This window comes from Micropterus salmoides, unplaced genomic scaffold (assembly GCF_014851395.1).
Source record: "Micropterus salmoides isolate LMB-PRFRI ecotype aquatic unplaced genomic scaffold, ASM1485139v1 Ms_hic_scaffold_4, whole genome shotgun sequence".
Lineage (NCBI taxonomy): Eukaryota > Metazoa > Chordata > Actinopteri > Centrarchiformes > Centrarchidae > Micropterus > Micropterus salmoides.
The window spans coordinates 6370351-6392867 of record NW_024043372.1 but is presented as its reverse complement, the minus strand read 5'-3'; the positions used below and the strand labels follow the sequence as shown (position 1 = coordinate 6392867).

Below are 22517 nucleotides of genomic sequence, written 5' to 3'. Positions count from 1 at the left end.
TAGATGATGTGTTGCTGTTGTATTGTTGTATTTCACATGCATTTGCCCCATAAAATAGATTGTGCGAACCAAAAAAATGATTTACGATGTACTCGTAAAAACTACAACCTACAGTTATTTTTGTGCATGAATGCATGCAGACCAATTTAGACTGTTGAGGAGGAGGTTTAAGTTTAATGATTAATAAGCATCTTGTAAGTTTATAAAACAATTAACTGTTATGTCTAAAGTACATTTAATAGCAATAAAATCATTTTGCTTGTTTCTATTCAACAGAATATCTTATTATCTCAATTACAAGTGAAACAGATGTATGTAAGACATAAAAAGGCAAGTTATTATTTTGGCAGGTAAAATATATGCTTGGCCGGCAGATTTTTTCATCTACCAATCCCATTGGCAGGTGAGCCAAAAAGTTAATTTCCACCCCTGAGCAGCCGTTATTATTAGTGGATTCATTTCCCATGACTGAACTTTATCACACAGACCAACTGATGTTTATACACTGTGTGTGTGTGTGTGTGTGTGTGTGTGTTTTCTACCCTGCGTCCGGTGCCTCGGTGCACAACAGGTACCCTCTCCTCCCCCGTCAAAGAGTTGATATCCAGCTTGGTGGGGTCTTTACAGCGATGCCTCCTCTGCTTGGGACGCTCCACAAAACCATGTAATAGACCTGCCCCAGACTGCACAGTGGGAAATACACGTCAGGACAGAGGAAAGAGGAAGTAAGAGAGAATCAATTAGATATATGTCCTCAAGAAAAGCAGCTCACAACAGATAATGAAGGAGAAAAGGGACAGATTCTGTTTTAGCTGCACACACATTGTTATATTCTGCAGCTTAACATGAAACCACAAGCTCTGATGGTTCACTGTCACCAACAATACAACAAGTAGACCAGATATTAGTGTAACGTAAAAACACAGAAGAGCAGCAAAACTCTGTAGAAGCTGACATTAACTTAATTAATAAAAATAATTAACAGAGGTTACTGTTACTGCTGTTTGTATTTTAATACATCATATTTACAATCTGCATATTGTAGGTTGTCGTAGAGCTGCAACAATTAATCAATTAGTTGTCGACTATTAAATTAATCAATAAAAAGTATTTAGATAATAGATTAATCAGTATGAGGCCTTTTTTTAAGAAGAAATATTTGATTACAGCTTAGATAAAATGTAAAAAAATTAATCTTAAACTTAAATGTGAAAATGTTCTAGTTTCTCTATGACAGTAAACTGATTATCTGTGGGTTGTGGACAAAACAAAACATTTGAGGACGTCACGTTGGGTTTTGGGGAAACACTGATCAGCATTTTTGACAATTTTCTGACATTTTATAGACCAAAAAACTAATCGAGAAAATAATCAACAGATTAACCGACACTGAAAATAATCATTAGTTGCAGCCCTAGTTGTATGTATTGTTTTCTTAAAACAGCTGGTGTACATAATTTGTAAGAATTGTATCCCAAAAGTCACAACTCGCTGAACATGTTTGAAAAAACACACAGAAACCTATATCTCGAAGAATAAATTATATAAAAACAAACTTATCACCAAAAAAAAAAAAAAAATGACATACCCAAACTCTCTTACGCTGCCGGGACTCTGGACTTGCTGATTGCAATTATACGCTGAAATAATCAAAACATCAAACTTACATGAGTGAATGTGGGGAGATCCATGCTGTAGCCTGGATTCTGTCTCAGCCACTCGATCAGACCTTTGCTGGCTGCCTCTCTGTCAATGGCCACGATCTCTGGCTGAGGGGGCGTCTGCGTGGGGGTGGGCGTAGAAGAAGAGGACGGTGTGGGAGGGCCAGCAGGTCGCTCTGAAGGCGAAGGGGACGGCGAGGAGGTAGAGGAGGAGACAGAGGAGTGGCTGATCACCTCCACTTCGGCCCTGCAGGTGGAAAGAGACACATGTTTTGAAATTCTGAGGCGGGAACATTTTTTTCCTCTCGAATGCACCTTTTTAATTACCTTGTGACTTTTTTCTCCTACACACCCCCTAGGTGTGGTTTCTCTCTATCACACTGAAGCTCATACGAGAATTACAATTGCCCTTACACTGAAAAGGCCCTCCTCCCTCTACCCACCTGTGTCTCTGGGAGGTGCAGTCCTCTGCTCTTGGTGAACTCAGAGTATAGTGCTTCCACGTTTCTCCTTCTCCCTCTCCGTCTCCTCAGTGAGTCATCTCCCCTCAGGCTTCCGTTAACTATTTGCCCCGTTACAGGATGGATGAGCCCGGCCTGCAGTATCCCTGCCATGTCGATTCCCACAGAGCCTGTCAGCGGTGCTGTGATGGGGGGTGGTGGTAACTTATGACTGCTGCCAGCACCAGCACCATGGTGGCTGATTCCTGGTGCAACCACAGCTTCTCCTGTCCCAATGCCACTGGTGGTGCTTATTTCTCCAGACGACTTGGTTAGATCAATGGCTGCTTCTTGCCAACCATTAATCAACATCGCTCCCGTACGATGAGAGGGCGGGGCCACCACTGGAGTAGCCCCACTGGAGCTTGTGGTGGTAGCAGTATGGCATGCCGATGCTGATTTCCCAGCTAAAACCTTGGCAGCGGCTGCTGCAGCAGCTTCATAGTCATAAGACCTCCGACCTCCCGCTCGTTTGAGCTCGGGGAGATAGGGAGGAGCCACGAGCCTCTCCTGTAAGAGAGGCAAGGAGGTGAGGCGCCAAGCTCCGCGCCCGCATGCCCCGCCCCGCTGCATGTACTGTCAGGGTGGACAGGGTGGGTGAGGGGTAGACAAGAATGGGAGAGAGATGATGGCTTTTGTTAAACATACATATGGACTGAGACACAACACAGTGGCGGCTATCAACCAGACCTGGGTAAAAGCACGAGGCCTACACCTCAACAGTTATTTAAAAGTTGATTTAGTTTCCTGTCTTTGTTTAATTCATCAGGTGCCTGAAGAAGCTTCCAAAGCTTGTTTACCTCTGAAAAAGTAATGTGATACTATAAATTGGGTGTAAATGGACAAATTAAGGTCACATTATGCTTTAAATTCATATCTTTAAATTGATACAAGTTTCTTCATGTGTGCTTGTTAAAGAAATTATTTACAATATGACTACCAGCCCAAGTCTGATATCATGTATAATATCAACAGTAAACATTACAGAGACGGGGAACTTTACAAAAAAGCAACAAAGCGATGGTGTGAAGAGAGGTGCCCAGCACTACCTGACAAATACGTTTGAGTAGAGCTTAGTATTCTGTAGTCAGACTAAACAGTGACACTTCAGTAAAGATCTTTTATGTGTTGAGCCATAACATCTATTATTTAAATATATATATGAATAAGTGTGTGTGTAAAACATATATTTATAGACATTTATTGGTATACCTGATGAGAAAGACTTGCATAAAATGGATGCAACATAAATTACATGTTCAATTCACTGAAAAAATAATAATACTGTTTGCGAGTGCAAAAAGTACAGGTCAAAAGTGATGAAGCACTTTACAGTGTCAGCCTGTTAGCTATCAGAGTCTACAGTCAGCTTAATATTATCCCTATTAGCATAATTAGCCGTGCAAACTGGACACCACATGTATGAACCATGGCGTGAGATAGCGGAGATAAATGTGGACAGATGATAGATGCACAGATATGTACAAAATAATCTAGTTAATTCATTCAGTGGGTCACAGGGATGTTCTCACCTTAGGCAGTCTTGTAAGAGGAGGAGGGATGGAGAACCCCAGCCCAGAGTTTGTCTGCTGAACCCTGGTCTGGCCTGGGACGGAGCTGGAGGCCGTGGTGGGAAGAAAACCCGCTCGGTGGTGCTGGGCTAAACTGTTGGCCAGGCAGGAGTTGGCAGCCAGGGAGCCGGGCGAGTCGTACTGTTCACTTGATGAAGGCCACTTTCCCTTCAGGATGGCGTGGCAGATGCTGTCCAGGCGGCTGATGATAACCCGGTCCTACAGGAAGCGATACAACAGCATAGGACCGAAGTACTGACATGAGGATCATAATATTCTTCTTAACTCAGAATCCAAGTCTGACACAATGAGCTCATAATTTTTGCTTTAGTTTTTTTATTTAAAACCAAAATCTAAGGATGTATCATTTTTGATAGGGCTGGACGATTTCACCTAAAATCAAAATCACGATTAATTAAACATTTCACCTCGATTGCGATTACTGAACGATTATTTTATTTTTGAATGTTGTCTTTTGCCCTCATATTTCACTTTGTTTGTACTATAAATATGCACAACTATTAAAGCTGCGTTTATTTATTCATAGATGTCACAAATACATTATCTAAATGTTAATTAATAAGGTAATGTTGAGGTGCACATTACAGAGGCATGGTTCCCCCCCTTTATTCGACCGCTGCTACTAAAATTTCACTCAATTATTTAATATCAATGCGGAACAAATGATTTTCAGCTTCCTCTCCTCATTTGTGACAGGTAGGGCTGGGCAATAAAACAATAATGATAATTATTGCGATATAATTTTCTAGAGAACTAATGAGCAACAAATTTTTCTATTAAGATATTTATTTTGTTGAGGAAAAGGGACTGAAAAAAGATGCACTAATCATATGTTTTGAAAAAAGATTTTATCATAATTTTGTGAAGTCATCCACAGTTTGGCATCAAGTGTTTGTTACGTTCTGACAATAAAGTTTAAAAAAGTTTAATCACACAATTAACCATCTGGTTTCTTCAACTTTCACTCAGGAGCAAAAAATAAGCAATAAAGACTTCGTGATAATTACCGATATCGAATGATGTGAAATGTTTTCATTGTGATAATATTTTTGGCCATATCTCCCAGCCCTAGTGACAGGTGCTGTTATAAGAGCAGCATAGTCAGGTCTTTGGGCAGTGCAGTGTTCGTGCAGTGAGTGAAGTGAGTGGATGAGTGAGAGAGAGTGAGCGGCAGAAAGTGATGCTAAAGGCGGGCGAGTAATAAGTTGTCAGTCTGGCAGTAAATGTACAGTGTAGGTATACAGTCTATGTGTGTAGGTCACAGTGTGTCCGTTAGTCCGTCTGATGTTTCCACAACTGCTGGAAAGTGAAGACTGCTACCTAACATCTCCCTGTGACTCCAGTCTGAAGGCTGAGCAGGACTGGACGGGGCGGAGTCACATGACTACACACTTGGTGTTTCAAGGGGAAAGTACATGAACACAAACAATAATACCAGGATTAAATAATCAAGTTAACAGACATCAGGAAATTTTAATTTTTAAACAAACAAATTAAAACAAAATTCTTAGTTTTATAAATACCTTTTGCAGCCGTTTTCATGGAATACAATAATATAAAATTTGATGGTTATTATACCATGTACTAACAGAAAATTGAGTTAGTCCATGACATACGTATGTTTTATTACTAAAAAGTTTTGTTGCTTGGGAGAACTGACATTTAGTGCTGAACATTAGCAGCTTTGCAATGCCTGTCATGCACAATTTCCAGACATACTTAAACAGACAATGACACCACTGTACCTTCGGCCACTCAGAAAACGAGTAAAGTGCTTTCTCCTGTAACAGCTGGGCGATGGTTGGCTCTCTGGTGTCATGGAGGCTGTCAGGAATCTCACACATGGAAATCGGAGCTGCAAACCTGGGGCTGCTCACATAACCTTCCACCACAGACACTATTAAAGAGGATGACAGGTTACAGCTCAACAATCTGCCTTGCTTTTAGAAGCAGGGCTTTTTTGAACATCATTCAAGTCCTACAATTACAATAAAATTGTGACAACAATCCAAACATCAATACATGACGCAGTTAATGGCATCATGTGTGCCTATGATAAATAAAGATGAGCAATGGATTAGTCAATCAACAGAAACTTCAACAATTTGGATTGTGCCTTTATCATTTCAGGTCATTTAATATATAAAATGTCAAACACTAGCTTGTTTCTGCTCCTCAAATGTGTCAAATTTGAACTTTTCTATCATATCAATGAATGCTTTTAAATTTTTTACAAGATTAGCAAACAATATCACTGCCTCTCTGGGAACTTTCTGCCATTTTAGAGACTAAACAACAACAACAAATGAATAATCAAATAATCATTAGTTGCAGCTCTAATGTGTATCAACCTTTGAAACACATTTTGAATTGTCCTTTACCAAGTGTTCTTACCTGGTGTATTTGACCTCTCCTCCTTCACTTGGTCTTTCACCACCAGACTTCCCGAGGTGTCCACCAGGCCGTCTGCCTGCTCGAGCTTCGGGGTCAGGACTGTGCTGTCAGCCTCCAACAGCTCTTGCTTCGTCTCAGCTTTGATCTCGGGTAAAGCTCTAAACTCGAGGCTCTCTGGCTTGGCCTCAGGTTTAATCTCAGAGCTGTCTGGGTAGGTTGTGAACTCCAGACGCTCTGGCTTGGCTTCAGGCTTGATGGCAGACGTGTCAGGAAAGGCTGTTAACCTTAAACCTTCTGGCTTTGTCTCAGTCTTAAGCTTGGCCCCATCTGCATAAGCAACAAACCCAAAAGCTACTGGTTTTGCTTCAGGTTTGATTTCAGCACCATCTGAGTAGGCTGCAAACTGGAGAACTTCAGGCTTACGGTCAAAGGTCTCAGGCTTCATGGGAAGGCTTAGATCTTCAGGTTTGGCCTCCGGTGTTTCTGGTTTGACAGGATAGTCTAACTGCTCAGCTTTGGTCACCAAGACTTCTGACTTTACAGCATAGGAGAAGAATCTTCCATGTTTGACTTCAGAGCTGTCAGGGTAGACATCCTCAAGAGTCTCTGTCTTGGTCCTCTCTACCTTGATTGGCAGCTCCAACTGCTGTGGTTTCCTCTCACCGCCATCTGGTAGAGGAGAAAATTTAAGATCAGATGGCTTTGTGTCAGTGCTGTTTGCAGGTAGAGTAGATGCCATTTTGATTTCATTTTGCTCAAGCTGATTGTCTTTATTGTCCTGAACAAGGGAGGACATCAGGGCTCTATTCTTATAGTCTCTGCTGCCACCTGGTAAGTTCACATCTTCAACTGCACCTTCATAGTTCTCCTGATCCACGGAGATTTCGGTTTTGACTCCCTCGTCAATCTTTAGGGTGGTTCCATCAGGCTTTGATGCTACTGTAGGGGATGAGACAGACGTAGCAGGGCAGGAGGTTTCTGTGTATTCTGAGTACATACTCTCCAGCTCCATCACACTGGGTTTGGCGTCTAGTGATTTCACTGCTTTTTTTAACGTCTCATCACAGGGATGAACCATTGGAGCACCCATAAGAGAAACGTGAGCCATCTGCCCTTCTGAGATTTCATCCACTTGATCTGCAAGATCTGCGCACTCCACTGGGCCATCCTCGCTGGAATTTTCTGAAATTCCCCTCGCTTGCACAAACTCTCCAGTAGCATTGCCCAGCAATGTTTCAGAGTCAAGAGAGTTTTCCATTGTCTCTTCCTCCACTGTGTGATACAAAATCAACCCATCCACTTCCTCCCCGGGCTCTTCAATAGACTCTGGACATGCAAGGCTACCCTCCTGTTCCAGCTTCCCAAGATAAGGATTCACCCCTTGCGGTAACACCTCTTCATGCTGGTGATGGTCAAAGCTCTCCTGAAGGTCTTGAGTTAGTTGGTTTGAGACCTCCATCCTCTCGTCTTGTTCTCCAAGACCCAGTTCTGGCTCCATCCCGTCCATATGTGGTACTTCCATGTGTGGATTCAAGACTCGCAAACTTTGGTCTACACCTGTGAGGATAAAGCATCAAGATGTTACGTACTGCCTGGCAATATTAGCACAATGAAAATGCCATCATGTGGAAAGGAACAAAGGGAAGTTAAACTGAAGCCAGCGTTTTATGTCAGGGGTTTTCAAAGTGTGAGGCGGGCCTCCCTAGGGGGGCACCAAACAGTTTCAGGGGAGGCTCAGTGAATGGAAATTAAACAATATTACATTATTTATTGCATTAGTTATCAAAAGGAGATCACAAAGAATAGCCTACATGTGTGAGAGTTTAGCGATACAGTGTTTTTTGGGAACTGTTTTCCCCCCATCAGAGGCAGAAACTAATAAATGCCTTAGGACAGGTCTTTTTTGAAACTATTTGGTATAGTCAGAAGTTATGTCAAACAGCAATATTATGCTATTTTGGCTCAAATGTGAGTGTCTATGGGATCAGATAAGATAAACATGATCTCATAGACATCCTAGAATTGAGTGAAATTTACCAAGTAAAGTAAAGATGAGGAACACAGTCCTGGCAGACAATTTGTGTAGTTTAGATGTTCATTTCATTTCAACACTACCTTTGGGGTTGGTAAAGATTTTCAGATCCTACATATAGTGGTTTTTAGATAGTTAAGGAGCTTGTTAAAGTTGGCTGTTGGATGTTCTTGACAGCGTTCATGGTATATCTGTCTTGATAAATTGGTTAACAAATTTAGAATAGTCTGATCTGTTTGGGTAGATCACTTAACATGCTAAAGGCAAAGCCAAAGGATAATGACATTTTACAAACATTTTTAAGAAAGAAATTCTGCAACACCTTTCCAGTGGTCACTTTTGTGAAAGGAAGTAGTTTTGGAATACATTGTAGACAGTAGCGGTACTTATACCTATATACCCTATATACCTTGGTCTGCATCACATTCTCCTCTTTCCAGACTTTGTTTTTCCACGTCCTGCTCCATGGTCGCCCTCGACGAGTCTTCCACTTCTTCTTCCTCCTTGTCATCAAATTCGAACCCAGCACCTCCGTCCTGGCCTTCTCCTTCCTCTACAGAAATGGTCAGGCTCTCAGCGACATCAGAGTGGCCCAGCCTATCCTGTGGCTCATGGGCAGTGATGTCAGACAGAGAGAGAGGAGGAGGGGGGACGTAGGGAGGAGGGGGGCTCACTGACAGGTCGGTTTGATCTGCGCTGGGTTCCTCACTCACACCAATGTCCTGAATACATAAAACAAAAGAGTCAAAATCTGATTGACTCATGCCTAAGAATCCTGATATGATCACATTGTGTTGTTGTTTCACAAAATACTGGTTACAATGTTAAAATGAACAAACTAAATGAGATGCTGAATTTTTTTTTTTATATGTACATAGTCTGAAATGAGCATACCGGTCATTGGATTGAACATCAGTGTAATTACTTGCAATTTTACATACATTTTCCATTTTATAATATATCGGGAAAATAACCGCCTTGCCCAGCTGTAGTCCACTGTGGTCTTCTTTTAGCAGTGCTGGTGTTTTCTCTCATTAGTTCAAAATTAAAATCATCTCTCTAACGGCCATTAGAGAACAGAAACTCTTAGTGCATTTCAATTTAAAATGTAAAAAAATGCAAAGTGATTCAGATATGTTTATTATAGTTCTCTTTGAGTGTTTTGACCCTGACAAAAGTCAGCCACTGCTCAAGTGGGTGCTTTATGCTCACATGACCCTATTTCAGCTTTTCAAATCCTCCCTGAATGCCGTCATACATGATCTACTTTTGAAGATGGCCCATTTTTTCAGAATATCTTACAGTATTTTTTCCCACTTTACATTTTTCTTATAATACCAAAATGAGGAATTTCCTAGTAAGGTCAAAGTTTGTCCATTGGCTGCCCTACTGTAAACATCACTGTACAAATGGTTTTCATATTCTAAATGACAAACCATTAACTCTATAAAAAAGGTGCCCTGATGGTACAAAATACAAAAAACAACCTTGAAGAGCATGTAGGTTGAGGTCAGCGGCTCCACAGAATCTCCTGCAGAGGGGTGGGAAGGAGATGATGAGGGTGGAAGGCCCAAACACTCCTCTAGAGTTCCACCTTCCTCCTCTCCCCTGTCTCCCCTCTGTGCTTCCTCGTCCTCCTCCAGAAACCCAGTCTCCAGAGTGGAAGGACCCAGGATTGGATCGGATTCATTGAACATGTGGTGAGCTGGACTGGATTGGTCTGTGCCGTCCCAGGGAGCCTGCAGGGACGAAAGTGATGGTTGAATAAAAGATGATGATGCACATATACATAAATTTTTCACAATTTTTCTCACATTTACAGACTGGAAAGAGCAGTAACAAAAGAGGGCATTTGATATAAAACCTATTCAATCATATATATAAATTTACCAGGTCATTATTTAAGAAGAATACTGATTTAATGAACAGTGAGAACCTGTAACTGATCCAGCTCCACTGACGGTGCCATCAGCCCGGTTTCCTCTGAGGAGCCCTGCTCACCAACAAGCACGTCACTCCTTAGTTTTGAATCGAGGTCTGTTCCCCCTACAGCGTACGAGTTGAGCATGCTTTGACCTCCTGCAGCTGAATTGAATGGGAAACCATTGAGGGCGTCTTTGGATGCCTTCCCTCCATGTAAAGCATCTGCAGACATGGCGTCATGATGCAGCGAACCCAGCTCCAGGGTTTCATCCAAAGGAGGACAGTCGAGGAAATCTCCCCGTGACCCAGGAACTATTCCCAGACTTGGTGAGGCAGAGTTGTGTGCCTCCAATGGTGGAGGGTGGAGGTGAGGGTGAGAGGAGGAGGAAGGAGAAGGAATCGATGGAGGCGCAGGGTGATGCTGGTGGTGATGATGGTGGTGGTGGTGAGAGGATTGGTGGGGATATTCAGGAGGTTGAGGGGAGTTGCGACCGAGACCCGAATCGTACAGACAGCAGTGAGGATGAGGCAGCTGCGGATGAGACGAGGAGGAGGATGAAGACGAGATGCCAGGATGAGTGGCCATGCCCGGATGGTGAGGGTGATGGTGACTTTGAGGATGAAGATGAGAGGGGTGTCCCCTGACGTAGTTCCTGTGAGCCTCCAGGAAGCTCAGCTGGGGGTCATTCAGGATGTAGAAGTCGGTGCGGCTCAAGCCGTGCCGCGCCGCCCCGATGAGGAGGTCACGGTCGTGTTTGCCAGACTCCCACCAGACCGGGAGGTAGAGGGAGGGGCGGCACAGCTGGAGGCGGGCCGAGATTAACGGATGACGGAGAACCTGCAGGCAGTTCAGAGAGCAGGAAGGCACAATAAATATAAATAAAATATAAATATATAATAAATATAAAACAGTAGACATGTAAAGAATAAAAGTAGAGTGTGATGAAAGGAAAAAGAAAGAATGGGATGGTAGTCCATGATGGTTGTTTAAATCCCTTGTTCTCTCTCCACTCATTTCCATCTCTCTAGTGTAGATTGATCAAAACATACAAGAACATACCAAAAAATTAACTTAATTGCCATCTAATTTTCATGATCTGTTTCCTTTCTATCATTTTACATTTTCTTATTAGCTATTATGATTTTTTGAGCACTGGCACTACAGTTGGCAATGATGCAAACATGATGCAACAAAAGCAGCGAGTTAGCTTAGGGCTTCACCTGAGGCCAGCTTTTTTTTGCCTTAAATTGTTAACAACTTGGACATTTTGAGGTATGGAAAGGCAGCCTTTGCTATTAACAGTTCTTGTTTGCACCGTAACTACAAATGTACAAACAAAAATCAACTGGATTACTTTTGACACTGAAAACTAATTTAAAATGTGATTGTGAGGCAAGATGAAGCTGTCTGAAGTACCTTTTAATATGATGTCTAGATAGATTTATAGATGTCTATCTTCACCAGTCTTTGTAATTGATGAGACCAGAAGAAGGAAGTTATTTCTGACACAAATCAATGAAATGCTACAGATAAAAAGTTGAGAGAGATGAATGACGCACATTTGTGCATCTATCAATGCACAGACATGAACTCATTCCCAACTATAGAAAAAATATAGTTATCAACATGTTTATTGTATAACTTTAGGTTCCGTTTGTTTCTCACATTATATAAAGACTAATCATGTAGCGCCCCACCTTTTGTGCTTTGGGTTCAGGTAATGTGAGTGGGTTTTTAGTAAATGTTGACAACTGAAGCCGTGGCTGAGATACAGTCTTTTGAACCACTATTTGAGCACTTGTTCTGGCATAAATGGGTTTTTGGTTTCATTCATTTATGAAATTAATGAAGTTGATTAAACTGTTTGGAACATTTTTGAGTGTGTTAAATAATTCAATCTGATCAGATGTTTGAAGTGACGAACAGTTGTTGAAAGTGAGTTGAAGGACCCTCGCTTTTAATGTCGAAACGCTGATACGCAGCCGCTGCAGCTAAAAGCAAAAGTCATGCACGCCATAAGTACATCTGACACATTCATTTAATGGAACACACAAATGTAATTATAGTCAGATCTACTTGTGCCCTAATGATGGAGTAGTGATATTATAAGACTATTCATTTATGCATTCACGCAGTACTGTGATATCTTGCCAGCTGTCTTTCCTGCATTTGGCAGCTGCAGCTTTGTTGCTTTTAGTCTAGATTCTGTGTTTAACTTCTTCATTTTGGTCTAATATTATAGTTTGCTTTTTGTTTGTAAAATATGCCACTCTGCTACCAGTAGAATTGTCCACATTTGCAAGTTATATGGTGAAAACACCACCCCTTATTAATTATTTTTTCACGGCTGGACTGGAAAACCCTGGGCTGCCTTACAGAGTTGATGACAAGCATCATTTGACCGCTTAGCCTGATCACGGTTGTAGGCCCCTGCTGCTTTCCTCTAGGGGTTTGATCTAGTACCAAATGTATCTCTAGGCGCTTTCACACTACGCTATGTTAAGCACGGTTGCGGGATCATGCTGCAATATTTTGTTTGGTATGAATGAGCGGATGCGGCATATTGGCATTCCGTGTTTATTGCGGGATCTCTGTGTGAAAGTGGCTTCTTTTTGCTCTGCAGGTGGCGGATTAGCATGATCTGGTGTGTTCCTACGTTACAATAAGCCCTGGTTACATTCTCCACACTCTCCTCTCTGCTCCTCTCCACATGCACACCATATTCTGTTTAGGTTATGTTGCCTTAGTTTTTCTTGCTTTGTCTTACAACACCGGCACCCACCTACTTCACTCATGCCCGTCACACACGTCTGACTTTACCAATTTCCACACCCCATTCTTTGTTAACTGTTACCCTTGGTGTGTCTTTCTTTTGTTGTGTCCACTTGAGCCCATCATAACAGAGATAAACTTTGAAGTCAATTTTCAAAGTTGCAACAGTGAAATCTAGTATAAATGGTGAAGCCTCGTTTCTTCAAAGAGCCCACCTGCTCTCTGATCTTGCGGAGCAACTCGATGCGGTATAAAGTCCGGGCTGCTCTCTCTTCTGTCAGAGGCTCTACAAGCACAGCGGGATCCACCAACCCTGAAAGAAACGAGAGGGAAGACAGAGACAGTCAACAATGGCATGGAGCCAGTGGGGGGCATTAAGAAGGTATTAGAGATGCAGAGATGAAGGTAGGGGGTCGAGAGAAAGATAAATAAGTTCAATGAGTTCAATAAGAATCACTCCTGTCTTTGAGTTTACAATACACATGTCATGTCGCTTAGAGTAGGTGTGTGAGTGTGTTGTACATCCTCCTGTCAACTTCTGTCAACATCATGATCACTTCAATCATCAAAATATATTGCTGATCTTGATGTTTTTATCTCCAACGTGAGCAAATATGCCATTTTTGTTAACAAGCAACAGTAAATAACCCAGTTTACATTAATTTAAGGTCACATTTTTATTTTACATGATACACTTATAATTATTGACAGTTTTATCTAAACATAATTTGGATCTTAATTTAATGTACTGAACTGAAAATTAACTGTCAATGAAGATCAAATGAATCTTTCCACCTGCAGGGGTCAGTAATGCTCCCCTAACAATATCATCATTCATTTAAATTGGCTATTGATGCTACATATCGAACACTTCACTTTTTTTTTACATTTTTATACTATCAGCTGGAAGTGTAATACTTTCAGATGCCTTATTGCATCAGGTCCTTGAAAAAGAATGACAGGATGCTGATATTTTGGCAAAGACCGATGAATGGTTGTTGTTGCAGCTTCTGCAAATGTGAAACTTGTTAGAGCCGCCAACTCTGCAGACAGACACACAGATCCAACACTATCCCCTTAATTCCACTGTAGATTCTGTTAAAAATAGACTTTCCTGTATGGAAAGCAGAACTTCAATCTCCGAACTCAGTTATTTTTACTCCTTGGATGCAATTTTCATGAATAAACACTTCTTCACATATAGGGCAGGTCATGTAGCCTTATATGGTATTATTGGGGCGTAAATTATGCTAATGTTAATTCTAATGAATGCGTGCTTAATTAAGAACAGAAGGCAGTAATCATGTTTACACGTTATTTACACAGTTATCTAAAGTTAGGAGGGAATTTGATGTGGCACACTCGTACAACCTACGAAACAAAATATAAAGTTAAAATGAGAATTTGAAAATGTTCTTACATGAGGCCCATTAACTTGTAAATAATACAGTGTTCGAATCCACAGGTTTTAACAGTCAAGCTTGTGTTTATAATGTACAACCAGCCAACTGTGGCTATAAAACAAAGCAGGAAATCCCAAGCTTCCAGTTCTTGCTCGCATTTAAAACAACCACATCATCAAGGTAAATTCAATTAGCAAGGTTTTATCTCTGTCAAAACCTTGCTGTCGTGTTAAAATAGCACATGTAAGTATGTGTGTGCGAGACCATACACAATACCTTCTTCCTTCCTTGGAGGCAGTTTGCAGGCGGTCCTACACATGTTGACAAATGAGTTAAAGTATCTCTCTAAACTCTCGTCAGTCTTCCTCTCCAGCCGGGCCAGTGCTCTGAACTGGGACCAGTCGAAGGTTTTCCTCTCTGGGTCGTACACCACCCCAAATGATGACACGGTGCGGTAAAAATCTGCTTGTTCACGACGAGTCCACCTTAAATATAAGGAATATTTCAAATATCACATTTATGAAGGTGTACAATGTTGCGGGAAAATGCTGAACATTCATATTAGGAATATTAAAGAGGAGGAAAGTTCAGTTAATCAAAATGAGTAAATATTTAATTTTGATAAATCTACATACTACTAGCTATCGGCTAATAGTTATGCGTTCTCTAAATTTCCAACATTGTTACCTTCTCTGCCACTCCAGAAACAGGGGGTCAGGTTCAGTGGCGACAACAGAACACCGCCTCAGCTCTTCACCCAGTTGCCAAGCAAGCGGCCCACCGGCGTGATGACTGTGAGCAGCTCCAGCTCCTCCGAGCCCCGCGCCAACGAGGCCGTCGTGAAGCAGGAAGTCGTGCCTGAGCAGCGGCTCACGGCGCAGCGTGAAGCGCTGGTATGCGGTGATCAGACGTCGTAAACGGGCCGTCAAGGCGGGGCCCGTGGGCCAGAGGGGCCGTGCTTGGATGACGTGGAGAGACGCCACCCCAGTGCCTGTTCCGGTTGTCGTGGTTGTGACCAATGTTCCATCCTGGGTGCACAAGTCACCGGACATCTGGGAGTCTGTGGAGAAAACGCACACATTATTACGCCCTGCTCGCGTAAGTTAGTGGTGATGCTGTTGCTACAAGGTCCATACAAAGTGCCCCAGTGATTAGTTGCCCATATAAAAAATAACGTCAAATCCGTTTTACTTGGCTACAAGACAAATTTCCCCCTGCAGACAAAAATTTATGCTTTATAAAGTTTGTATGAAAAACTCTAAAAGAAAATTCTAAAAGAAGCGCTTGGTACCAATAAAATGCCTGAGTTTGGTGCAAAACACTTTAGTAGTTTAGTTTAAGAAATATGTTTGCTTTTGTCTTAACACAAAGCAGCAATACGAAGAATGTTTAACTATACTATTTAATTTAGCAAATGGATTATGTTAATAAGGAAATATTTGATTAAAAAAAAATAAGTGGGAAAAAAAAACACAGAATTTGAACAGCTATACATTCTGCATAAATGAATGCCTGTTTAATTTGCCAACAAGAAGTATCTATTGGAGAGAGATCCATCTTTATAAAAATAGAATCCAGATTTGTATTAAATAAAAGACAGATCATTCCAGAAATTTAATTCCTAAACCACAGAACTTATGAGTTGGAAATTGCCAAAACCAAAATCAATCAACGCAGTACATTGGGATCTTATACCGGTGGGTCCTGAGGTTTTAAATTTTAATTTGCCCATGATTAAAAAGGCAAACTCCTACTCCAACTTTCCTTAAATATTCTGCCTGCATGTTTTCAAATACGACCCCCCCCCCAAGAAAAAAAAAAAAACTGCATTTTTACAATATTAATGTATCTGTTATGTTCCCTCATTTACAACAGCACAATGAGTAATACCTTCCATCTCTTTCTCCAGAGCACCATTCAACAGTTAGATGTCCACTAAATGTACCCACTAAGACAGTGATCGCTATTAAAACAAAACTCATTTCACAGATTGGAACACACCCGTACTCTGCAGAGCAGCGGTGAAATTAAAATTTCAGCTAAAAGATGAAATGGGTTTTAGATATTAAAGGGCATGGGAAAGCACCTCTTGGACTAAACGGAGAGGGGGGAAGAAATTATATCACATTGTCTAAAGAGATGTCTGACTTATTGTAGAAAAAGACATCCCACAGGTATCTGTCAAGTCGACATGTATTTGTGTTTGTCAGTAGACCTTAAATGTAAAAGATGCTTGTGTGTTTGGGGTTTTGTTGAGCTTTTTTTCCAAGGCAATTCATGAATAACATTCTTCCCAATGAATCCTACTGTGTGTACTGATTTGGTATTCAACATGTTCATGTATATATCAGTGGCAACTGTACAGCATGTCTCACCTGGACCTGTGCTGTCAGGCTTGTCTGAGGTATCTGTGCTGGAGCAGGTTTCCTCTCCCTGTGAGTTAGACAAACAAATATTACAGAGGAGAAAACATCCACATTAACACAACAGCAGTATCAACATAAACTGATAAAACAGGACACATAACTACCAGAACGACAGATAACTTGTTCTAAGACTAGGCACGACGGTTTAACTCAATATTACAATAATAAGAATGTTTTCTAAATACATCAATTTATGGCAAATGTATGCAAAAATCACATTAATTATTATAATCATGTCATCGAGACATGAATCCAGAGAAAGACGAACAAAGTTATTTAAATTCCTATAATTAAAAAAATTTAAAAAGTATAATTAACGGTCTAAAAATAAGAGAAAACTTAAATATATACTTTACAATAGCTGAAAAGTGAAACTTCAGTGTTCTATCTTTTTTTGTTTGTTTTTTAGGTTATTTCTGCTGCTTTTATATTCATAGGTTAAAGAAGTAAGTTTCACATTTGATTTAAAATTTCGGGATAGTTGAGATGCATGCTGCATCTCGGACTGCAGCAATTTCTCCATTCATAAGCATTTAATTAAATGTAGCACTAGAAGAAGAAATCCGTTACCTAAAACTTAATTTGTTATTATGTTTAAAAATTCTTACTGTGTCAACTACAGATTAAGAACACAGTGTTAAGATATAAGAATCCTAATAAAATAAGCAATAAAAAGATACCAGAGATGATATTTTACAGTTTGAATTTCTCAACATCATTTTCTAACATTGTTCTGGTATTAAAAGTGTCGTCATGTATTAAAATGCATCATTAACTCTAAACAGGTGTTTTTACAGTACCCAGAGGCTACACGGTTCTGTTGCCTATAAACTTGGAAGGATCTACAATTGATAAATGTCTTCCCATAGGCAATATAATTATCACCACACAAAATTAGACTTTTTATCTAACAAGACTCCAGTGAGGTAAATAAATAATGTGTCTATAAAGGAATAAACTGAATCTCAGGCTGTTTGTGAAGCGAGTGACACAGAAAGAGACTAAAAGATCTTTTTAAACACTTATGTCACATCTCACCTTGCTGCTCTCATCTCTATCCTCCCCTCCATCAGCTTTGCTTTCAGTGTCGTCCTTTGCCTCCTCCGTTTTGCACACACTGACAAAAGAAACGACAAACAAAAGGGAAAAGCTTTAATAACACAGAAAATGTCCTATTGATCTCCCTGTGTGTACAACTGAGGGCAACACATGTAAGGGTAGAATTAAATGGCATAGAAAACAGAAAGAGTAAAAGCACACTCCATGACAAACTGCGTTCTGTGTGACTAAAGATAAAACGTGTCACTACAGAAAACAAACATGACTACCAAACAAGAAAAGGCTGTTAACAATGAAGATGGAACAAAGGGCCACTCAGAATGTGATCAGGTGTAAAGAAAACAGAATAAACATGAAACGAGAGCAGGCATGCAAACTGGACAAAAAATGTGAGAAGGATAAGCAAGCAGAGAAACACACACAGACGGTGTAAGAGGGGTCTGTTTTTATTTTTGGACTGAACTAGAGTCTCAAGGGCCCGCTTTCTCTGTTTAGCAAAGTGTCTCAGCCTTGCCCTCTTTTCTTCTTCAGCCGCCTTTTACATTCCCAAAGCCATCTATGACTGGCAGCTTGAAAGGAATGCAGCATTGTAATGTGAAGATACTTTTATTTTTGAAAGGGGATTTTAGGTGACAATGCAGTGAAGGACGTCTCTGCTTTGACAAAGAGTTCACTACACTGTGTGTGTTTGCTCAACAAACTTGCCTAAGTTTGTGAGTTAACCTAAGCTCTGTTATAGTGGAAGGTTGCGTTGAAAACGGATGCCTGGAACGACAAACAAACCAGGCTCACTTAAAAACAGCAAATTTTGCCCAACGGTGAGGAGTGTGCATGCCTACAAGAGGCAGCGCTATTAACTATCCGGCCGTATTGGATAGATACAGTGGAAAAGATTAATTTAATAATGGGTTTTGGGATTAAGCACGATTTGTGCACCATATACCTTGTAAAGATCCCATCCACAAATTATTCTAGTGATAATATTTGATTAAAATAATGGTGGAAGCTAGCAAAAGGCTATAATTAGAAAGTGGCTTTTTAAAGAGCCCCAAACACAAAAGGGCTGAACTGGAATTGTGAAGGATATACATAATAAGGAAAAGCTAACTTTCTCCTTGAACTTAAATATGGACAAATTCACAGCACTTTATATAGGCCTGAACATGGAAGTGGATATGTGCATTTGGATAAATATGTGTATGTATATCCAAGAACAAAGCTCGTAATCTCAAGATAAGAATATGGACTTTAACATCCGCCCAACACATAACAAGGACATCGACAAGCGGATCTTCATGTTGAACAGTAGATATTTTAAATGTATCCCCTTCTGACTTTTAGACATCACGAAAAGGGCCAACTCAAGTGTGCACACTTCTATTGAGACATTTCCAAGGCTTCCTGTCCAAATTCCAAAACGTTTAAGCTTCAGATATATCAAATTTGTGTTCCACCCCCTCTGTGCTGTGGATTATACAGGACAGGTAAATACTCCAGCAATGAAGGGGAAAAACACTTTTTGTAAACATTTTATATATGTTCTGAGCAGCCACATTTACTGTACCATCATTCATCTTTGCAATGTCTCCCTTCTGTGTATTTATTTAGTTTTTCCCATCCTGTTTCAAACCTGCATAGGAAGCCTACAGAGTTAACATTTTAAGACTGCCACACAGTCACTGTACTCAGCTGGGAACAGCTTCAGGTTGAACAGGTAACAAAGCGAATGACAACTTCAATTTAATTCAGGAAGACGATCAAAGCTTCCTTTCCAAATGCGTCGTCTCATCTCCATAGCTCCGCGGTTAGTTGGAGCAGCAGCAGCACCCAGAAAATGTTTTTTCCACACTTTGACCATTTCCTCTTTTTCTCCGGCTCACTCTCTCTGTCAATTATTCCTCCCTGGTTTATGTCAGTATAGGTTCCTTTGGCGAGACTCACAAGTACAGTGAATGTACCGGAATAATGTTTTTGTGATGACGTAAAAACCATATACCTTTTAGAGTTCAGTAGTAGGTTATGGAAAAAAATTAAATACTTTATGGAAATACACAAGCAGCTCTGTCGGTTATTTCTAGCTCAGATATATAGCTATCATTAAAACATGATCTGGTTGATATATTAGCAACCTGATGTCACCCTTTGCATGTACATTTTTATGCTTTATAATCTTGCTCTTCACACTCAGCATGCAAAGCAGGCGTGTGGGCGGGGAGGTGGCAGAGTCGACAAAAACAAACATGGCATCAGAGAGGATAAGATGTGTTTTTCGCACTAGTTTTGGCACCTGCTGTGAACGCTACTACAGTGAGTAAATGGAGCGATGACTGGTGGAAGGAGGCGAAGGAGAAGTGGCTCCTGCTAAAGATTTGCACGGACATACATGTGCGTCACTTCTGTACCTGCTCCTACTATATGTGTAACAAAGCCAGACGAGGATGCGTTACCAACAGGGCAAACAACTAACTCACGGCCCGAAAACTTCATGCTTACTATGTGTGAACTACTGTAGCGGCCACTTTATTAGGTATACCTGTTCAATTAACACAAACAGCTAGTCAGCAAATCACATGGCAGCAACTCAATGCATTTAGGCAAGTGGACGTGGTCAAAACACCTTGCTGAAGTTCAAACTGGGTATCAGAATGAGGAAGAAAGGGGATTTCAGAGAATTTGAACGTGGCATGGTTGTTGGTGCCAGACGGGCTGGTCTGAGTATTTCAGAAACTGCTGATCTGCAGGGATTTTTACACACAACCATCTCTAGGGTTTACAGAGAATGGTCCGAAATAGAGAGAATATCCAGTGAGTGGCAGTTGTGTGGACGAAAATGTCTTGTTGATGTCAGAGGAGAATGGGCAGACAAAATGACAAAAAGGAAACAGTAACTCAAATAACCACTTGTTACAACCAAGTTATGCAGAATACCATCTCTGAACGCCTTGAACCTTGAAGCAGATGGGCTACAGCAGCAGAAGACCACACTGGGTGCCACTCCTGTCAGCTAAGAACAGGAAACTGAGACTACACTTCACACAGGCTCACCAAAATTGGACAATAGAAGACTGGAAAAATGTTGCCTGGTCTGATGAGTCGCAACTTCAGCTGCAACATTCAGATGGTAGGGTCAGAATTTGGTTTAGTTTGGCCCTTCGTACCAACTGAGCATTGTTTAAACACGACAGCCTACCTGAGTATTGTTGCTGACCATGTCCATCCCTCTATGACCACAGTGTACCCATCTACTGATTGCTACTTCCAGCAGGATAATGCACCATCCTGCTTTCATGTCAATAGAGGAATGTTTCCAAAACCTTACTAAAAGTTCAGGCACAAGGGGGTCCAACCCAATACTAGTGAGGTGTACCTAATAAAGTGGCCGGTGAGTGTATATCTCATGTCTACCTTTGTGTGTGTGCATGATTACTCTACCTGTCAGCTATGTCGGGGACGCCCTCCCCTCCTCCCTGTTCAGCAGACAGCGCTGTGACGTCTGGCATTCCCACCCTCTCCAGGAAACACAGATCTGGATCGGCACGCATGGCGTTGTACCGTTCGTAGCCTGTTCAAGGATACACATACAGATATATATCCCATTAAAACAAAGAAATACAAAGTGTGTGTGTGTGCTTTCATGTGCACAAAGAAATACATGTGGAGATGAAGGCACACACATTCACACACCGGTGTTTCCCACAGAATGACAGTTGGGGCGGGGGGGTTGCAGTCGATGTTGACTACCACCTATATACAGCGTGCTAGCCTCGAAAACCCAGATGTTAACTTGGCTCTCCTTATTAGCTAGGCCCCTTATATGCTTGCTAATAACTGTTTTTAAGCTGGGCAGGGTTGTGTTGGACAGATCTGTGCAGAGGTGTTCATGAGGGAGAGGGAGAGAGAGAGCGAGAAAGAGAGGGGCGGGTGAATGAGAGAGAGAGAGAGGGACGGGCAAGAGGATGTGCTGCGCTAATGTGTTATGGTGCTCTGCAATCAAATACAATTTTAAATAGGCCTAATAAAAAAAAAAATCAATATGTGGTGGTCAGCGGAGAAAAAAAAAAAAAAAGCAAATGTGCCACCTTCCATGAGTGAATAAACCTAAAACCAAATTCCTAAAAAAGTGAAATTGTCAAACTGTCAGTTGACACCTCACCGTGTTTATGGACTCCTATGAGAAGCGACTTGTCAGCTTCTGTGTCCCACCATGTAGCTGGAATCTCTATGTAGTCGATGTCGGGTAGTGGCACCTCCAGTTTACTGTCAACACAAACAGAGACACATGCAAACAATCAGTGAGTCACTGCTGTCAGTGTCAAGTCAGGACACTCTGGCTTACTGAAAACACAAGCAAACCAACATTCAGTTGCTAAATGGCATGGTGACAAAGTGCTTTCAGTTGCATTGCATCATTTTCAGTACTCACTGCTAATGTCAACAAGCAGGAAGACAAAATCATTCCATGAATAAATAAATCATTATGTCAATCTCTTAAGATTTTGCATCAATATTTTGAATAGTGTCAAAACAGTTTATCACCAAATATCTGATCAAATAATCCAATAAAGTTTTGTTTAGCAGGTATAATATGAAGAACAAGGTGCATGCTCCATACCTGGCAGGTATCCCCTCTAGTGCTTGAATGGCAGCCTCACCCAAAACCTCCACCTTTAGGTAGTACAACATCCGCACCCTTAGTAGCACCCTGAGGAGAGAAAGAGTAGTACTTTGCCTCATAAATGCACCACAGTAATAGA

The 22517-nt window shown here is 41.1% G+C and overlaps 1 protein-coding gene across 1 annotated transcript in view; it reads right to left on the bottom strand.

Moving 5' to 3' along the window:
• Positions 1–22517, bottom strand: part of chd6 (chromodomain helicase DNA binding protein 6) — a 105891-nt gene that overhangs the window by 8602 nt on the left and 74772 nt on the right. The window contains 18 exon segments of the mRNA XM_038696924.1: positions 543–683; positions 1668–1900; positions 2064–2070; positions 2105–2737; positions 3694–3951; positions 5499–5650; positions 6148–7704; positions 8589–8901; positions 9667–9918; positions 10116–10940; positions 13091–13188; positions 14555–14763; positions 14966–15338; positions 16654–16711; positions 17743–17821; positions 21196–21325; positions 21917–22020; positions 22376–22465. Coding sequence (XP_038552852.1) covers positions 543–683; positions 1668–1900; positions 2064–2070; positions 2105–2737; positions 3694–3951; positions 5499–5650; positions 6148–7704; positions 8589–8901; positions 9667–9918; positions 10116–10940; positions 13091–13188; positions 14555–14763; positions 14966–15338; positions 16654–16711; positions 17743–17821; positions 21196–21325; positions 21917–22020; positions 22376–22465 — 5512 coding nt within the window.